This window comes from Pelodiscus sinensis, chromosome 12 (assembly GCF_049634645.1).
Source record: "Pelodiscus sinensis isolate JC-2024 chromosome 12, ASM4963464v1, whole genome shotgun sequence".
Taxonomy (NCBI): domain Eukaryota; kingdom Metazoa; phylum Chordata; order Testudines; family Trionychidae; genus Pelodiscus; species Pelodiscus sinensis.
The window spans coordinates 16,190,468-16,208,472 of record NC_134722.1 but is presented as its reverse complement, the minus strand read 5'-3'; the positions used below and the strand labels follow the sequence as shown (position 1 = coordinate 16,208,472).

The 18,005-nt window shown below is 38.8% G+C and overlaps 1 protein-coding gene across 5 annotated transcripts in view; it reads left to right on the top strand.

Annotated features, from left to right (window-relative positions):
- LOC102453014 (cadherin-8) overlaps positions 1-17,356 on the top strand; it is a 211,050-nt gene extending 193,694 nt beyond the window's left edge. For 4 of the 5 annotated variants that reach the window (XM_006129384.4, XM_075940033.1, XM_075940032.1 and 1 more), the window contains 2 exons: positions 13,323-13,574; positions 15,990-17,356. In XM_006129384.4, coding sequence (XP_006129446.1) covers positions 13,323-13,574; positions 15,990-16,483 — 746 coding nt within the window. In that variant the 3' untranslated portion in view covers positions 16,484-17,356. Of the gene's footprint in view, positions 1-13,322; positions 13,575-15,989 lie in introns of those variants that run through there. The other variant, XR_012906673.1, reaches the window with a different exon arrangement.
- Positions 17,357-18,005: the final 649 nt, after the last annotated feature.

The window sequence follows — 18,005 nt, the reverse complement described above, 5'->3', positions numbered from 1 at the left end:
CCCGCCGCTCCTGTCCTCCAGGGCGAGAAAAGCCCCGTTTGTAACTGCGGATCCGACATAAGTCGGATCCGCGTAACTCGGGGACTGCCTGTACTATGAAATGTCATTCTATTTTAAATACAATTCAAAGATCCAGGTTGCAAAGGCCTGTGGATGGGGATGTTAGCTTTTTATTTGCATCCACAGCATAAGTCTTGACTCTGTGATTGCTCTGGGACTGGAGCATCCATGGGGAAAAAGCTGAAGCTACCCTCCCCTCTACCCACACTCTTCTTATGTGCTCTAGGCCTTACCAATTCCTCCGTTTCCCTCCCAGAGTTTCTGGAACACCGTGAACAGCTGATTTCTAACTTCCTAATTGTCAGGGTGGTTAAGCACTGGAATAAATTGCCTAAGGAGATTGTGAAATTTCCATCACTGGAGATATTTAGGAGCAGGTTAGATAGACATCTATCAGGGATGATGCTTGGTCCTGCCATGAGAGCAGGGGACTGGACTTGATGACCTCTTGAGATCCCTTCCAGCCCTAGTATTGTATGATTCTATGATTCATGGTATGCTGTCTCTGGGACAGAGGGGTTGGAGTGGGGACTGGGGACTGGGTAAGCTTCAGGGAGGAGGCAAGGAAGAGGTGGAGCAGGAGTTGAGCAGAGGCAAGAAGAGGTGGGCAGAGGCAGGAGCTTGAGGGGAAGGAGTGGAGTGGTTGTGAGTTCTGAAGAAAGGGGGAAGGTTTGAGCAGTTGCCAGCAAAATAAGAAATCTGCTTCTATGCCCCATAGCACCTGGCTTAAATTTGACAAAATATAAATCTTAATTAATTGGAAGGTCATCCCTCCAGGTCAGACTATAGCCATTAGTTTTACCAGAGCATTTTAAAATAATGGAGTACATTATTAATTGTGAAACTTTTGATTAAATGAATAACATAATAGAATTAAGTATAATATGTAGATGCTGAAAATGATCTATTAGTCTATGCAAATTAGCATGTTAATAATGTATGTTTAATGCTAAGCACATTTGACAACCATTTCATCTCTTTTTTCCATACGGACACTAGGCATCTTACATTAATTCTCAAACTTTGCAGATGCAACATTCAACATACATGCCATGTAGTGATGCAATCCAAATGAAATGTACAATGTGTCAAAACAATATGATTATAAGTAAACAAGGTGTCTGTCTTAATGAGTACTTTGTTCAAACCTGAACAGCCATTTTTTTTTGGCTGACTTGATGACTCTTTCAATGATCTTGGTCTGATTCCAATTTAATTTACAAGGGGATAAATCAGATGTAGTTCCACTGAAGTCAGTGGAGATAAATCAGTGTGTGAGAAATCAGAATCAGGCCTCTGGATTTAATGAAGTTGCACAGGATGCAATTAAGTGAAAACTGTGATAATCTATACATCCAAAATGTTAGGGAGCTTTTGCTGGCACTACCCCGACCTTAAGAAAAACACAGAAGTGACAATAAATACTGAGCAAACACACAGAAATTACAGGCAAGACCACATACAAGGGTCATTGAAATTAATGGAGTCATTCTAGATTTCCAGAGTGTAAATGAGAGTAGAAAATGCCCTAAAATCTGCAAGTATCCCCAGCTGCCATTTTAGCTAAAAGTACAAGTGTTCTAATTGAATCCAATTTCCTTAGGCTACTAAGGAATACAGAAATAGCAGAAACAAGGGTACAAATATATATCAGGATGGTAGGGAAAGCTGTAGCTTGAAACTGTCTGATGACTGTTGGCAGCTCACGAAAAAACTAAGAACCTGAGAACACCTGACCCCATTGAAATCAATAGGAGATTAACAAAGAAGGATGTTTCAGTGGCTACAGAACTAACTTGAACTCCATTCCATTTTTGATTTGCCCCAAAGTTTCTGTCTGACTCTGGAAAAATAACTCTGCCTCAATTCCCCATCTGTAATGGGGAGAGTAGTATTTTCCTACCTCGCATGGAGGGCTGGGAGAGTAAATCAGTTAAAGATTGTTTAGTGATGGGGACCATTTAAGTACGAGAGAGAGAGAGATGTGTAAACCAAAGTTACTGTCTTTTGTGCGCCCCGCTTCTGTGCGCATATAGTTTCATGGAAGTTAAAAAAAATAGAGATTCTGTATCTGAATTATTGACTTTTTTCTTCACCTTCCTGTTAAAGATAAAACAAACACAGTCTCATCTCTCAGTATGAAGTTCCTATAAGAGCTATTCCTGGACAAAGCAATTTCTGGCCAGCTTTTATAGGGTTAGCAGAACCATATGTAAAATATAATAGTTGCTACTAGACTTGAAGTGGCCATTCAAGTATGTTTGATTACAACTCTGCTGGACTAAAGGTCATGGAAAAGTTTTAGAATACTTAAGAGACAATTATCTGAAGTTATGACTTTTCCAAAGGCATAGAGCTAGAAATTATTCAGGCAATTATCAAAAGTTCACATTTTTCAAAAGGGAGGAAAAATGCCCATGCCTTCACACTGGCATTGTTTGCCTCTATTTTTATTACTTAAATAATCCCTTTTAATGTCAGTGCTGCATTACAGCAGAATAAACATTATTATTTTTCATTTCTGAGAAATTTTAACCTATAAGAATAATAACAATAAATCAGAAAATACTTTGTTCATTATTTTGAAATTCTTAGTGGTGCACTTTAATCTCAGCATAGGAATGAATAGATACCCTGTAAACATGTTAGGCTGATTATCCACCAGTTGATCCAGCGGTTAATTTATGTTATAAACAAGTATTATTATTTAAGCAGTTGGCAGGGAAGCATACATTTAGGGATGTAAAAATAGATTTATGAAATTATCTAGTCCATCTCCCCATCTGTGCACTTGTATTCTTTATGCAATGTTCTTTGGAATTTTATTCAGTATTTTAAATGACTCAAGAAATGTAGGTCTTCCATACTTCTCTTGGCAGGCTATTTCCCCAGACTAATAGAGCTCACAATTAGGAAGTTACATTGTGTATTGTAGTCATCTATTATGTGACTTAAATTGTACTCCATTGCCATGTGTCAGTATGACATGGGACATAATAGGATGTAAATGGCATAATTTGATCAGCCAGCTAAAATTTTACAGTACATTTTTTCTTATATCTGGTATCTGTTATCAAATTTGATAGCAGCTATCAATCTCGTTTTTTTTCAGACGATACATCACAAATGTTGGATTTCATGAAAAGCAGGTCATTTTGAAATATCCATGAATGCTTCAGGGCCTGTAGCTTAGTTATCATTAATAACCCCCAAAAAAGTTCTATAATATCTATATAATTTAGTTTCAGATGATTTTGATAAGCCTTCTGGCTGAATGGGACATTTTTATCTTCATTGTAAAGATTATGCAAAGGGCCCTACTCAAGAAATACTGTGCTTATGATCAGCACGACTGCTTTCGTTTTGCTAAAAATGTGCATTTTCAAAGCAGATCTTACATATTAACCTACCTACTAGATAGGCTGGTGGCAGTAGGGGGTACATGCACACACATGTGTGTGGGTGTATGTATGAAATTCACCACATATTCCAGGATGGTTGGGGCATTCTATATTTTATCGAACCAACTTCTGTTGATGAGACGGTCAAGGTAGGTTAGGGCAGGAACTGAACTCAGGGTAAGACACAAAAGTTGGTCCAATACAAGTTATTGCCTTACCCACCTTGCTTTGCTAGTACTCTGGAGGTGACACAGCTACAGACTGATGTGCCACAGACTGATTAAGAAACAGAATAACATTGTTAAATTAAAAACAAAACAAAAGCCTCAGCTGTATCTTTCAAAGCAGGGTGACTAAAACCCTTTCAGGAGCAACACACTAGTTTTTTGTGCCTTGTATTCTAGCATAGTCTGGCACTCAAACACAAGTTTTGCAACACAGGGCTACTCTTACAATTTGTGTGTCTCGTTACATTGTGGGTGGTGAAGGACCTGGACTTTGAGTTGCTTCCTAAATATCTGATGCTAAAAGAGCGATTAATCTATGAATTTTCTTTTTCTCTTGATCTGTTAGAACCAGAAAAAGGAAATGTGTTCCTGAACGACTGAAGTCACAGAGGGTTCCCAAATGTACACTACTATGAGAGTGACTTGTTTGAGGTGGACTTAATTTTGGTCTTGCCACTACAGATAAGAGCATCATAGCTCTGGGGTCCATTTGTGTTGTCATTGTATTTGTGATAACATAGAGGAATCTAATATAATAGCCTATGAGAAAGTAACAAAGTCTTATGATTAAAGCAGTAGAATTGGGCTGAGAAGCTCTGTGTGCAGTCTACATACTAGAACTGGAAGGGACCTCAAGAGGTCATCAAGTCCAGTCCCCTGCTCTCATGGCAGTACCAAGCACCATCTTGATCATCCCTGAAAGATGTCTGTCTAATCTGCTCTTAAATATATCCAGTGATAGAGATTCCACAACCTATCTAGGCAATTTATTCCAGTGTTTAACCAACCTGACAGGAAATTTTTCCTAATGTGCAACCTAAACCTCCCTTGCTGCAATTTAAGCCCATTGCTTCTTTTCCTATCATCAGAGATCAAGGAGAACAATCTTTTTCCCTTCTCTTTGTAACACCCTTTTAGGTATTTGAAAACTGCTATCATGTTGACTCTCAGTCTTATCTTTTGTAAGCTAAACAAATCCAATTCTTTCAGTCTTCCCTCATAGGTTATGTTTTCTAAACCTTTAATCATTTTTGTTGTTCTTCTCTGGACCTTCTCCAATTTCTCCACATCTTTCTTGAAATGTTCTACCCAGAACTGGGCACAATACTGTAACCGAAGCTCAATCTGCACAGAGTTGAATGGAGGAATGACTTCTCGTGTCTTACTCACAACACTCCTGTTAATGTATCCCAGAATCAAGTTTGCTTTTTGTGTGAGCTTAGAAAAGTCATTTAATCTAACTGTACCTCTTTTTCCAATCTGTAAAATAGGGATAATAATCCTTCTTTCCTCCCACTCTGTATCTATCTTGTGTATTAGACTCCTTTCCAAATCCCAACCTGACATATTCAAAATGCCAATGTAGAGACAATGTCTTACTGTACGTAAAGTGTGTAGAAAAATGAGGCTCCAATTGTTCCTTTGTTATTATTAGTTGTATTAATATCATGCCTAGACGCCTTAATCAAGGAACAAGACCCACATTTTGCTTGGTGCTGTACTAACACAGGAAAAAAAGGTTCACTGCCCTAAGAGCTAACAATCTAAGTTAGAGTTCTTTCCATGTGTATGTATTGGGAATTGGCTGAGGTCTCCACTTCTAAACTATTTGACCATAATTGTCAAAAGTTTTGCCAGATGGTCTGAAAGTGTTTGCTTATTATAGTTGTTCATAGCAAGGAGGCATTTAAGTAGATTAATAGCCATGTAGAAAGCTGAAATGTTCTCCAAGCATTTGTCTGATATTTCTACTTTACAGGCTTATATTTGGATTTAAATACAACATATTTTATTCTGTACTTTTTTGTGGCTGTTCTCACCCAAATGCCCTTAGTGATGGCTTCATTGTGAAATTCTTTAAAACTCTCCAGGAGATCCCCTACACATGTAGAACAAGATAGGGAATTAATTAAATAACCTTGTATTTTTACTTATAAAAAAGCACAAAACATCTTAATAAAGAGATTCTTACTGTTCTCTAGTTTGTCCAACTGGGCTCTTTGTATTATGGGGAAAGTGCTTTTTAGGTCTCCAAATTGCATATAAAAAGTCCTCTGGAGAAGTGTTTATTTAAACCCCGTACAATATATATTAGCTCCAATAAACATGAAGAAATACAGAGCTCTGCAGTGCTGAGGTTTCCAGCTGTAAAGTTTCCAATTAAAAACTCTTTCTTCGTGTAAGTAATATATCCAGCATAGATAATAATTTCTACCACAAAGTCTTTAATACCATTAATGATTCGATCTTTCTGAGAGCACTATAAAAGAGAGAGAAAAAAGAGAGACAGAACAAAGATCTGGGAAGGTGGACACTTACCCAGCAGGAACATCTACTGCTCTGTAAATAGAGTGTGTCAAGGAATTAAGAAAAGAAGATGAGGCACATGCACAAAGTTACACTTGAATTCACACTGACTACTGCTATTATTTTTTTTAAACACTTAAATTTGTAAATCACATTTTCTGTATGTGTCTTTCAGTTTTAAGGTCCAGCCTTCTATATTCATGTTCAAGTAGGTATCAGAAAGTTACTCATGTCTACTACATGGGCAGTACATCCACACTTTCATGAACATACGTTTCAGTTACCATTTTGCGTAATAAAAACAACGTACTCTAACTTGAGGACGGCTCTTTACTTTGATTTTGGGCATTCTAACCATAACACTTTTCATGTGCCTTTGTAATCTTTCATCCAGCAATTGCAGAACAGCTCAGTGAATGCTGAGGGTACGTAGAAGCCTTCAGGAAGCACTCAGCCTTTTGTAGGACAAAGTCTTTAAATGACCCTCTTAAAAGCCATTTGGGTCTAGAAATTATATTGACCATCTCACATGTATAGGTTGAACTTCTCTTTGTCTGGCACCCTCATGACCTGATCGGTGCCGAACCAGATAATTTGCTGACCCATTGAAGGTCAATATTGTCTAACAACATCACCAACATTTCCATTGCTTCCTGGGCTCTTAGAAGACATTTAGGGGTAAATTAGAACAATGTAACAGCACAGAACACTGAGAGCCAGGACTGGTGGCTGTAAAATACTTTATGGGATCATGGGAAATTTGACCACAGCCATGATAAGTGGACATCCAGCTAACTAAAATCTTCCTGGATCAGAGAGAGAGGTTCAGCCTATACTAGTTCCATTGTCACTTCTTGGTTTCAGTTATGCATTAAATATTTCCATAGCAGCCACAAAGGTAATTTCAAAATATTTTCAATGAACTGCTTTTGAATATGTCAAAATCATATTTAAGAATTGGACATACCTGTGGACCGTTGTTCCTTGTTTCATGATAGTAAGAGCAGCAGCCATTGGCATAGATAATGTTGCACAATATCCAGTCTATCCTCCTTATTCTAGTATTGGTGTCTGTCCAAAGCGGTGGACATTTTTATGGAGTCTGAACAAGAATGATTCAGCCAGTTTTGAGCACAAGGAGATTGTGTGGAGGAAAACATCTTTAAAAACTCCAAGAAAAACATAAGGTATCAGCCTGCACGAATGAAATCAAAGCAATGCAATTCAATAGGGCAACCGATTTAATTGACATTTGTGAACTATTTATCAGAAGGAGGCTTTTGCTACACTGTCATAACGCAATGAACATATGCTTAATATTTTATTGCCCCAGTCTTTCCATTTTTGTGCCTCCACTGAAGTATTGAGAGATGCCAAGAAACTGAATCTCATTCTCAGGCTTTAATTACTGGTTTTGTTTTGTTAAAATAAATGGATAAAGCCAAATTTTGCTTCAAGTTATAAAAACACAGTTATTGGAGTCCATGAAGTTATGATGGATTTACAGCACTGTAAACAAGAGCAGAATTTAGCTTGAATCAAGAAATATTTTTTGGGTACTAGGCTGACTGAGCTACCAGAGCCCTACTCATCTCATGCCATACTCATCTCATGGCATTCTCCAGGCCTCAGGATAAAATGAATCTCCCGTTTCCTTTTCAGTGAACAGATATCTAATGAAACTCGGGATCTTTCAATGAACTCCATCAATGCCCTCTAGTTCATAGCCAAGTTCAGCAGCCAGGGTATCACAGTTTCTCACCGTGACTACTATGGATGTTGGAAGCCTCTCTGAGTCATGTGTCTGAATCATCTGTGCACTATGAGCCTGAGTTAGACATAGCAATGGCCTAAATTTTGAATTTTTCTGCTTCTGTCAGTCAGACCTTTATTAATACATAGAGGATTTGGGGGTTTTTTTACTCCCCCTCCCATGTAATTTTCTTTGTTATGATAAAAGTAGCATGAATAAATAAATAACATGGACAGCGCTATAATGAAGGATCAGCAGGTTAATTAGAGAGATGAGTGGAGAGTGATCATCCTCTATCCTGCTGAGCACCTGCTGCCAAGTTAATTCATGCAGCCGCATTGGTGTCTGTTCCTGGAGGAGCTGCCTGCTGCTTTTCCAGATACAAGTACTATAAAGAAAGTATCCGCAGGGAGGGGAAAGTAAATCAGATAAATTTAATTTATTATTAATCAGCTGGTGTGATTTATTTGCAAGTTTCAAGTTTTAGAAACTAAATAAAAAACAAGGTGGGGGCTGTCACTCTTCATACATAGACCATATTTCCAGCAGCACCAGGTGTCATTTTCCTCTTCTTTTTTTTTTTCTATTGAGGGGGCAGTTTTTATGCATTGTCAACACAATTTTCTCGGGCTATGTCTACATTCTCGGGCTATGTCTACATCTGGGATACCACATGTATTCCAGAAAAACTCTGCCACGTCCAGGGAACGTGTCTGCTCTTCTGCTTTTTTTTTTTTTTTTAGGAAGAGCATATGTGCTCTTTCTGAAGCTCTGTCTTCTTGCCTGTCTTCTACATGGAAGAAGGGATTTTCTGAAAGAGGAGGCTTTTCTGAAATTTGGCCCGATGTAGACTCCTCTGAAAAAGCTATTGGAAAAAGGTATGCAAATTGTGGAGACCTTTTTCCAATAGATCCCTGTAGTGTAGACATAGTCTCAGTGTTACCATCTATTTTTTCCTGAGGACTGGTTCAGGTTGTCACTGTGGGCACATTGTCTTGATCCACACCCTTGTTTCCTAGACATCCACTTCACCATATTGAAGGTTCATTTACACTTAGCTCAGCAGGAGTCTCTTTCTAGCTGACACACACTCTTCCTCTCCTCTTTTTATCTACTCTCTTGTCTTATATTGTATAGGCAACTACAGGCCAGCCAGGTTGAGCTCACATGATGCCGAGTGCTAGTTGTATAAATATGTAGTATAGGCCAGCCACTGCCCAACAAGCTTGTTTAGTCTAAATTAAAGGAGATATACCTATTTCCTAGAACTCAAAGGGACCTTGAAAGGTCGTTGAGTCCAGTCCCCTGCCTTCACAGCAAGACCAAGTACCATTCCTGACAGATTTGCCCCAGACCCCTAAATGGCCTCTTCAAGGATTGAGCTGGCTTTTTTTTGTTCATGACTCATCTGAATCTGCATGTTCTACGCCATCTGCACGTTAACACCAGGCAGGACAGGAATAGGGTGATTGCAAACAAAAACATTGTATTGCTCTTTTCATGTCAAAGCAAATGCCTGATCCTCCCTATGGGAGGGAAGAGGAGGAGGAGGCCAGGAATGGAGTGCAAGGAACCTTCCAAGAGGCCCAGTGCTCCAGCAGCCCAGACTGTGTAAAGATTCCACTCATGATTGTGCTCATCTTTCCAAAGGGTACCGGCCAGGCTGGGTTGACCAGAGTCATGGAGGCAAGTGGCCTCTTTGTGGGAGGGTTTTTGGAACAGGAAGCCATTGTATGTGTTTCCAGCACAAGCCTGGAGCTCCCAGTGGCAAAATAATCGCCTGCATGATGTTATCTTATGCAAGACAATGTCAGACACAAGATATAGAGAGGATAGCATCCCAGCAGTTCAGCTGCTTTTTTTTGGCTCAAACTCTCATGATAAAAATAGCAGCATGAATTTTCTAGACCTGGCAGAGGCTTACCATCAGAGGGTATGTCTACACTACCCCCCTAGTTCGAACTAGGGGGGGTAATGTAGTCATACGGAGTTGCAAATGAAGCCCGGGATTTGAATTTCCCAGGCTCCATTTGCATAAAGCCGGCCGGAGCCATTTTTAAATGCCGGCTAAGTCGGACCCCGTGCTGCGCGGCTACACGGACGGACTAGCTAGTTCGGATTAGGCTTCCTAATCCGAACTAGCCGTACACCTCGAGGAAGCCTAATCCAAACTAGCTAGTCCGTGCCGCGTGTAGCCGCGCGGCACGGGGGTCCGACCTAGCCGGCATTTAAAAATAGCGCCGGCCGGCTTTATGCAAATGAAGCCTGGGAAATTCAAATCCCGGGCTTCATTTGCAACTCCGTATGACTACATTACCCCCCCCTAGTTCGAACTAGGGGTGTAGTGTAGACATACCCAGAGTTGGTATCCAGAGGCTCAGGTAGTCTTGTAAGCCCAAGCTACAGCATCCATGCTGCTGTTTTTAGTGTGCTCACTTGACTTAAGTTAGTTTGAGCCTGTTTACTGGGGTGGGAGACTTGTTGCCAGCTACAGTGTAAATGTACCTCAAGTGATTATTACAGCTCATTGGAAAATATTTGATTAAACTTTTTTTGAAAAAATATTGATTCAGTGAAACTGAAATTATTCACAGGAAAAGGTTGCTTTAGAGATGTTTACTGACTCAAAGAAATTGTGATTAAAAGTTTTTAACGTTTTTAAATGGTTTAAATGTCCCATTTTAATATTTTCTAAGAGAAAAGGTGTTGGCTTTTTTTTCTCAAATAATTTATTTACTTAATTTATATGAAACAAGTTTCAGAAAAGAGGGAAAAGGGTGAAAATCTAAACAAAATGCTTAGAAATGATTGAAACAAATTGTTTTGAATGGCATGAACTGATTTTTGTTTGTTTGTTTGTTTGTTGGAGTACAATTTTTTTTTGAGATTTTAACTTTGTGTCCCAATTTGGGATGAGAGCATTTATTGAACTCTTTAATTCTCATGAGACTGGAAAACCATTTCCTACCTACTTCTTGTAAAATTGGTGTGTGAGTGGAGAATTAGGTTCTTAATCTTTATTTCCTTGCTCTAAGCACCATCCATTCTTCTCTCTTTTCTCCTTCTGTTTATGGAACTAATTAGTGAGGTACAAGAACTTGCCAAGTTCCTTATACTATGATACAGGCTCAGTCTATTATAGAAGTTACTACTGTTTTATCAGTAATACCACACTTCCTGGTAAGTATTCCCTATGGTATGATTGTAAAGTAGTTTGGAGTTGTCTGTATTCTGTATCTACCATCACCTGAATGAATACACGTGCACACACAGAGAGCCCTAAAACAAAGAACCCAGTTGTTAAAACTTTATCAGGATGTCAACAAACATCTTAATAGCTTTTTGCCCATCTCTTCTTCCTACCCTCTGTCTCTCTCTTCCTGTTTGTTTTGTTTTATTTCAGATTGCAAGCTCTTTGGGGGCACTGACCAGGCCTTCTTTTAATTTGTCCAATGCTAGTGATCACTGTCCAGTGATCTATGGATGTTTGGAAGGCCTCTGGGTCTGGAGCAGTTGATATAAATAGAAAGGCCCTAAGGAAATTCCAGTATACACCAGAGACCTGAATGGCACTAGGATCAAGGGAGTACAAGTACCTCAGAGGTACCTTGTGCTCACACACATACACCAACCACCTCCAGAGCTGTGTTAAGTGTTTTTCAGCCACATCTCAAGATACTGGCTTTTGTTCTATTTGTCTGTCATATGAGCATCCCCTGTCTTTCAATTTTCTCTCGCTTTGAGACACAAAACCCTCCCTCTTCAATTCCCTGCTTTCCGTGAAATGTCATTTAGCGATTAAGTCAAAACCATTTCATAACACAAAATATCAGGAGACTGCTTTTTTTCATTATATTTCAAACACATTTACTCTGTGAATACAGGAGAAAAGAGGTGACCGAAAAGCACTGCACTCTAACCCTCCAGCCCCAAATGTGATATATCGCTTTATCTTTCCATTGTCCATCACAGATATTAAGGTTTTCAGAAAGCTATATACTCATTAATATAGTGATTTGTGAGATCTGGGGTAATTATTTGATGAATTATTTTTCATGAAGGAATACACAAGCTAAGTTAACATGAATCAACATTCGGTCAGTCAGGGAATGACTCAAAACACTGAGTTTTATTATTTGTTCCTCTAAATCAAGCAGCTAAAAGCTAAGATGAATCATTAAGTATGTAAATAAATCAAAGTGTCTTATATATTTTAAGTGCATACTTACAGTGGTTAAAACTTGAACATTCTGCCACTTACAAAAGCATTTATATCAGAAAGGGGTGGGTTGGATAAATCTTTAGATTTCATGATGAACCTAAAAGCTATATAAAAACTCTTATATTTGGTGAAGAACTAAATTCTGTATTTACGTGTGATGATCTGATTCAGTTATTTGATGTACAGCTAGACATAGTGAACCATTAAACAACATTAACATTTACTACATGGTAGTGCTTACAGTATTACTTATATTTAAAATATCACAAATAGTGTGGTAAATTTAACTATTGCTGGAGTTAAATTTTGATTATTTTAATTGTGTTCACTGTGGCTGAAAGCTGTGAGACTATCAGAGGTTTAACTATATGTGAGAGCGCAGTATATGTGAGAGAGCAGTATGAATAAATCAAATATTCACCCAATCCACATGGGTAAAGCAAATGCCTACATATACTAGCTAGCTAAGTGCTCCTTGGTATCAGCACAACTTCATTACTGCATATGCCTTTGTAAAACTCAAAGCCAATAGATAGGCATCTGTTGGCCAAAAATCAATTCTTAATGGTCGTCTCCTAGAATCTCCTAACAAGCAAGCTATCAAAATTGTATTTGAAACAATGCCAGAAAAAAATTGTCAACATTAAGGCAGTTCTTCCATTTGTAGCTCTCTTTCCTTGCCACACTTCTAGCATTAGTCACTAAGCTCAATTTCGGTGCCCAATGCTGCATGTGCTGCTAATGGCAGAATTCAGGCATTGCTAATGAGGTAGTTTTATGCACAAGTTATCATGCTGAAGTCAATGGGACAACTACCATGCATAAAATTAAAGTATGTTTATCATTCTTTGCAAAACGGAGGGTTAATATGATCTGGAATCCATTTCTCTTTCTTCAAAACAAAACAGGTTTTTTAAAGTAAAGAATACCACTGACTACTATTCAAATTAACTTTGGTCATAACAGTAAATGAGGTCTACAGCTTTTAACCAAAGCTAGTACTTCCTTTTGGTTTTCGTCTATACAATTCTGCTATATAACTTTGATGTAAAGTACAAAGCACAGTCTGTTTTGACTGATGGATTTACTTTATTAAATGAACTAATAGCAGGTGGGATTACTTTAAAAATACTTTTCCTTACACTGGTTTCACAACGTTAGTTTTTAAGAATGAGCATGCCGAGAAGGTCAAAGCCTTATGTATCTGGTAAGGGGAGATAGGGATGGTAAGGGGGGGTGATGTGCATGACACAGTATGTATGTGCTTCTGCAGGAGATTTATGCACTAGGGAAAAATTGTTTTCAGCAGCTATTTTGAAATGATCCAACTGTTTAAATGTTCACTTTTCCAGATAATACACTCAGCATTTTGGCAAAGCACAGTGGATTCAGCCGTCAGAAGCAAGAAGTGTATCTTTTACCAATCATAATAAGTGATAGTGGAAATCCTCCCATGAGCAGCACCAGCACCCTTACAATTCGGGTCTGTGGTTGCAGTAGTGATGGTGTTGTCCAGTCGTGTAATGTTGAAGCTTATGTGCTTCCTATTGGACTCAGTATGGGAGCTTTAATTGCCATATTAGCATGCATCATACTGCTGCTAGGTATGTATTCATTTATAGCCTGCTGTGACACATTTTTCATAAGTGACTATAAGTAAAGAAATCAAATGATAAAGAGTGATGCTTTTCAAAAAATATTATATACCGGTAATTATTAGTATTAATATATAAAAACTGGAGTAGCTATAAAGCTTTGGAAGATTTGCTTCAACTTTATATATATGCAACTAAAACTAGAAGAAGAAAAAGAATAGCTATATAAATTACATTAGTGCTCAGAGAACCAGTCTGGACAGGTCTGTTGGACTAGATCAGGGGTGAGTGATTATTTTTCATGGGGGAGGGCACTCCATGAATTTGTGAGGGCCACACTCTTCCATTATTTTAATGAGGGAGGCTGAGTGAAGAAAGGAGTTTAGGATAAAGGATTAGGGTGTGGGATCTGGGAGAGAGTTTGGGTGAAAGAGGGGATTGTGATCTGGTGCAGCAAACTGGGGTGCAGGAGGACGTGCAAGGTCTGGGAGGGGCATGTGACCTGCAATAGGGGAGCAGGGGTTTGGATTCTGACCTGGGATAGGGGATTCGGGTGCAAGGTCTGGGAACTATATGGGTACAGGAGAGGATTCTGGCCTCCTGAAAGGGTGTAGGAAGAGGAGTTGCAGAGTCATTGGGAGTGGGGGTTGTAACCTGGGGCAAGAGTGCAGGATAGGGTACAGGGGTTTGGATTGTGACCAGGAATGGCAGATTGGGGTGCAAGGTCTGTGAGGTAGTTGTTACCTGAGGAAAGGGTGCAGTGTCTGGGAAGGTGTAGGGGGGCTGGAACAGGGGTGCAGAAGGTTTCAGTTACATAGAGTAGCTGGGCATGAGGGGAGGCAGATAGCTTGGGAGACCTCAACTGGGTGGCTCCTGACTAGCATCCCAGCAGGTTGCATAGCCAGGGTCTCTGCCTTCCACCACCCTTGTACCTGCTCACAGCAGCTACAGGGGCCATGTTTGCTGCTGCGAACTGAACACTGTGGGTGTGTTTAGACTACGGGGTTTTGTTGACAAAAGTGGACTTTTGTCAACAAAACTATACCTGCATCTACACTACCGCCGAGTTCTGTCGACATAACATTGACAGAACTAGGCAGTTTTGTCAATGGCAGTAAATCTCATTCTATGAGGAATAACGCCTTTTGTCAACAGACTTCTGTCAACAGAAGGCATTATTGCATCTACACTGTCCTTTGAGTCTACACTCTCATGTCGACTGGATGTAGTCTAGATGCTCTTTGTCGACAGAAGCTTTGTCGACAGTATCTGTCGAAAAAGCCTCTGTTGACAAAAGCCTGTAGTCTAGACGTACCCTGTGAGCCTGGGAGATAGAAAGGGGCACTTCACATGCTGCCTGTCTTGCCAACGGGAAGCTGCTGTTGGCTAGAAATGTGCAAAGGGGAGCTACTGGGAGCAGAGAATTCTCTCGCCCCTTCTCCTGGGCTCTCACATACAGAGATGGACACATGGCCCCACAGCCACTTTATAGAGTGCTGAGCAGAGGCGGGTCAGGCAGGCAGCTGGCCGAGGCTCTCATGGATTGAATCCGGCAGCTTGGCAGGCCAGATGCAGCCTGCGATCACATTTTGCCCAGCCCTGTACTAGATGTGATACAGAAACAAAAAACGCAGTCTGTATCCCAAATATCTTTACTTAGAAATTGCTTTTAAATAGCATTTGTATTATGAAATCAAATCTATCAAGTCACATCAGGCTTTTGAAATCTTACATAGGAAGTTTAACTGAAGCTATACTTGGGTGTTGGAAACTGAATTATGTATTACACGGAGTTTCTTCCAATACTTGCATGAGTTTATTCCTGATTATGCTGCTTAAGAGATATTGCAGTTTTACAAGATAAGCATATTTGAATCAAACATATAAAAAGGTAGTCTATGACATTGGCAAGCAAAAGAGAATGATTATGGAAGAGCCCTATTGCTCTGATGAGTGACAGGTTTCAGAATTAAGCTGCAAAAACAAATAGTAATAAAGTACAGCAATGGCAGCTAAGTACCTATGTATGTTTATGCATCTGTTTATTTATGCATCTGTGCACTGGGTCTCATTTTTAGAGATGCTGAACAGTACCTATTGATTTCAGTGGGAACTGTGAATTTTCAGAAATCAGACACCTGAAAATAAGGCCATACCTGTTTGAAGGGAAGCTTAGAAATGAAGATATTCAAAATTGTGGCTTTTTTTCAAATTCAATATGTAATTTTATAAAGCCAGCTCCTGATCAAATTTTTACCACTTCATCACTGTGTTACATTTCTAGCTCTTTCTGCTTTCTTCAAGGCTTTATTACTCTTGTAGAAAGATACTATTTGCAGTCTTCTACAGAAAAAAAAATCTAGTTTACAGCTGCGTTGATTAGATGTTTTCTTAACTAATCAGCCTGTGATGCTTTTTTTGCAGTTATTGTGGTGCTGTTTGTAACATTGAGAAGACATAAAAATGAGCCTCTGATTATCAAAGATGATGAAGATGTGAGGGAAAATATAATCCGTTATGATGATGAAGGAGGTGGCGAAGAAGATACAGAAGCTTTTGACATTGCAACTTTACAAAATCCAGACGGAATTAATGGATTTTTACCCCGTAAGGATATTAAACCCGATCTTCAGTTTATGCCCAGGCAGGGGCTTGCACCTGTTCCTAATGGTGTTGATGTTGATGAATTTATTAACGTAAGGCTTCATGAAGCTGATAATGATCCCACGGCTCCACCCTATGACTCCATCCAGATTTATGGCTATGAAGGAAGAGGCTCAGTGGCTGGTTCCCTTAGTTCTTTGGAGTCCTCTACATCAGACTCAGATCAGAATTTTGACTACCTCAGTGAATGGGGTCCCCGCTTTAAAAGACTTGGAGAACTTTACTCAGTCGGAGAAAGTGACAAAGAAACTTGACAGTGGATTACAAACTTTTTCACTCTTGACTTAAGGATCATGTAATATTCTAGGGCCACTGCTGTTAGTTACGGCTAACGTGGCTTTTTGTTTTAGAGGCAAGTTTAGCGCCAGTCATCTATAAAACCATAAAATCACCTTCATTGTAATGTTGAATAAACAAAAGTATATGTTAGGAGGTATAAGTCTTGTGGAGTGTGAAGTAAAGTATGTGGAGTGTCTAGAAGTCTTTGGATATTCGATATTCACTTGACCACTCGAAGATGGAGATTTGGATCTTTGATAATCTTCAGTGAAATGAAAGGAAAGAAGAGAAAAAAGGTGCTTTTCTAGATAACGGACGTGCAATGATTCTGCTGTTGAACAGAATCTCCTATTGATATGTAAAGCTAATAGTTTGTTTCCGCATTGCCAACAAAGATCGTACCACAAATATGTTAAAAGCAATATCTGGTCTTCTTTGCAATGCTGAATGGAAACAGCACTGTAAATCCCTACTGGCTTCTACTGTGTAGTGACCATACATTGTACATACAGTAAGTGTTGGCCACATTACCACAGACTGAACATCGTCTTTAAATATTGTGTCAAGCCTTAAAATATTCACATGTTCTTAATCCATTCCAGTGATGGGATTATAAATCCTTCCAATGTGCAGAGGTTCAAGAGTGGGGGTTCCAACCCCTACTATAAAAGAGGATTGTTTTCAAGAAGAAGGAACTCTCTTATCCTCTACTCCATCTTCTGAAAGGGGAAAGAAAAAGAAACTGTGAAAGGAGATGAACTTACATATATGAAACAATGATTTTATTATATTGCTAAAGATTGAATTTATTTGTTTAATCCTTGGAATAAATATTTTATTGATGTCCATTGCTGCTTTTATTTATTAAGGTTAATAATCTATAGAGTAAGATTATACAGAAAAGAAAATTATATCCATTAATAAACCTTTAGCTTTTTTTCTATATATAAAAATGAATGTTTATTACATGTACATTTTGAAAAGAAAACAACAATTTGTTGCAGGTTAAAGCAGCAGTCTATCCATTTGCAGTAGCTGAGTTTTAAGTAAATGCTGAGTTTTCCCAGATAAAAGTTTTGACACTTTTATATTTTCTTCATAAATCTAGTAACTGACATTTTAATACAAGCACAAACAGCTGGAAGTAAACTGGTTCATGTGAATATTTAAACTATAGACTTTTAGAAATCCACACATTACACAGTACAGTAAAACAATGCTTATAGTTCTCCACTGTATTAGAGCAGGAACCAGTATGTACATAATTTTACTGCTTCTGTTATTAGCATTTCTTTTATATAATATTCATGGTGATGCACCACGGCTCTTGCACACAGAAAACAGCACTAGGAGCTGCAAGCATATTCAATTTGTAATGCAAACTTGCCATTTAGAAGTAGCAAATATATAATAAAACTGAATATTACATGCAAATCATTTTAATTTTCTACTTTGTTTTAATGCTATCATTTATTTACTTCATGTATTGTATTCAGA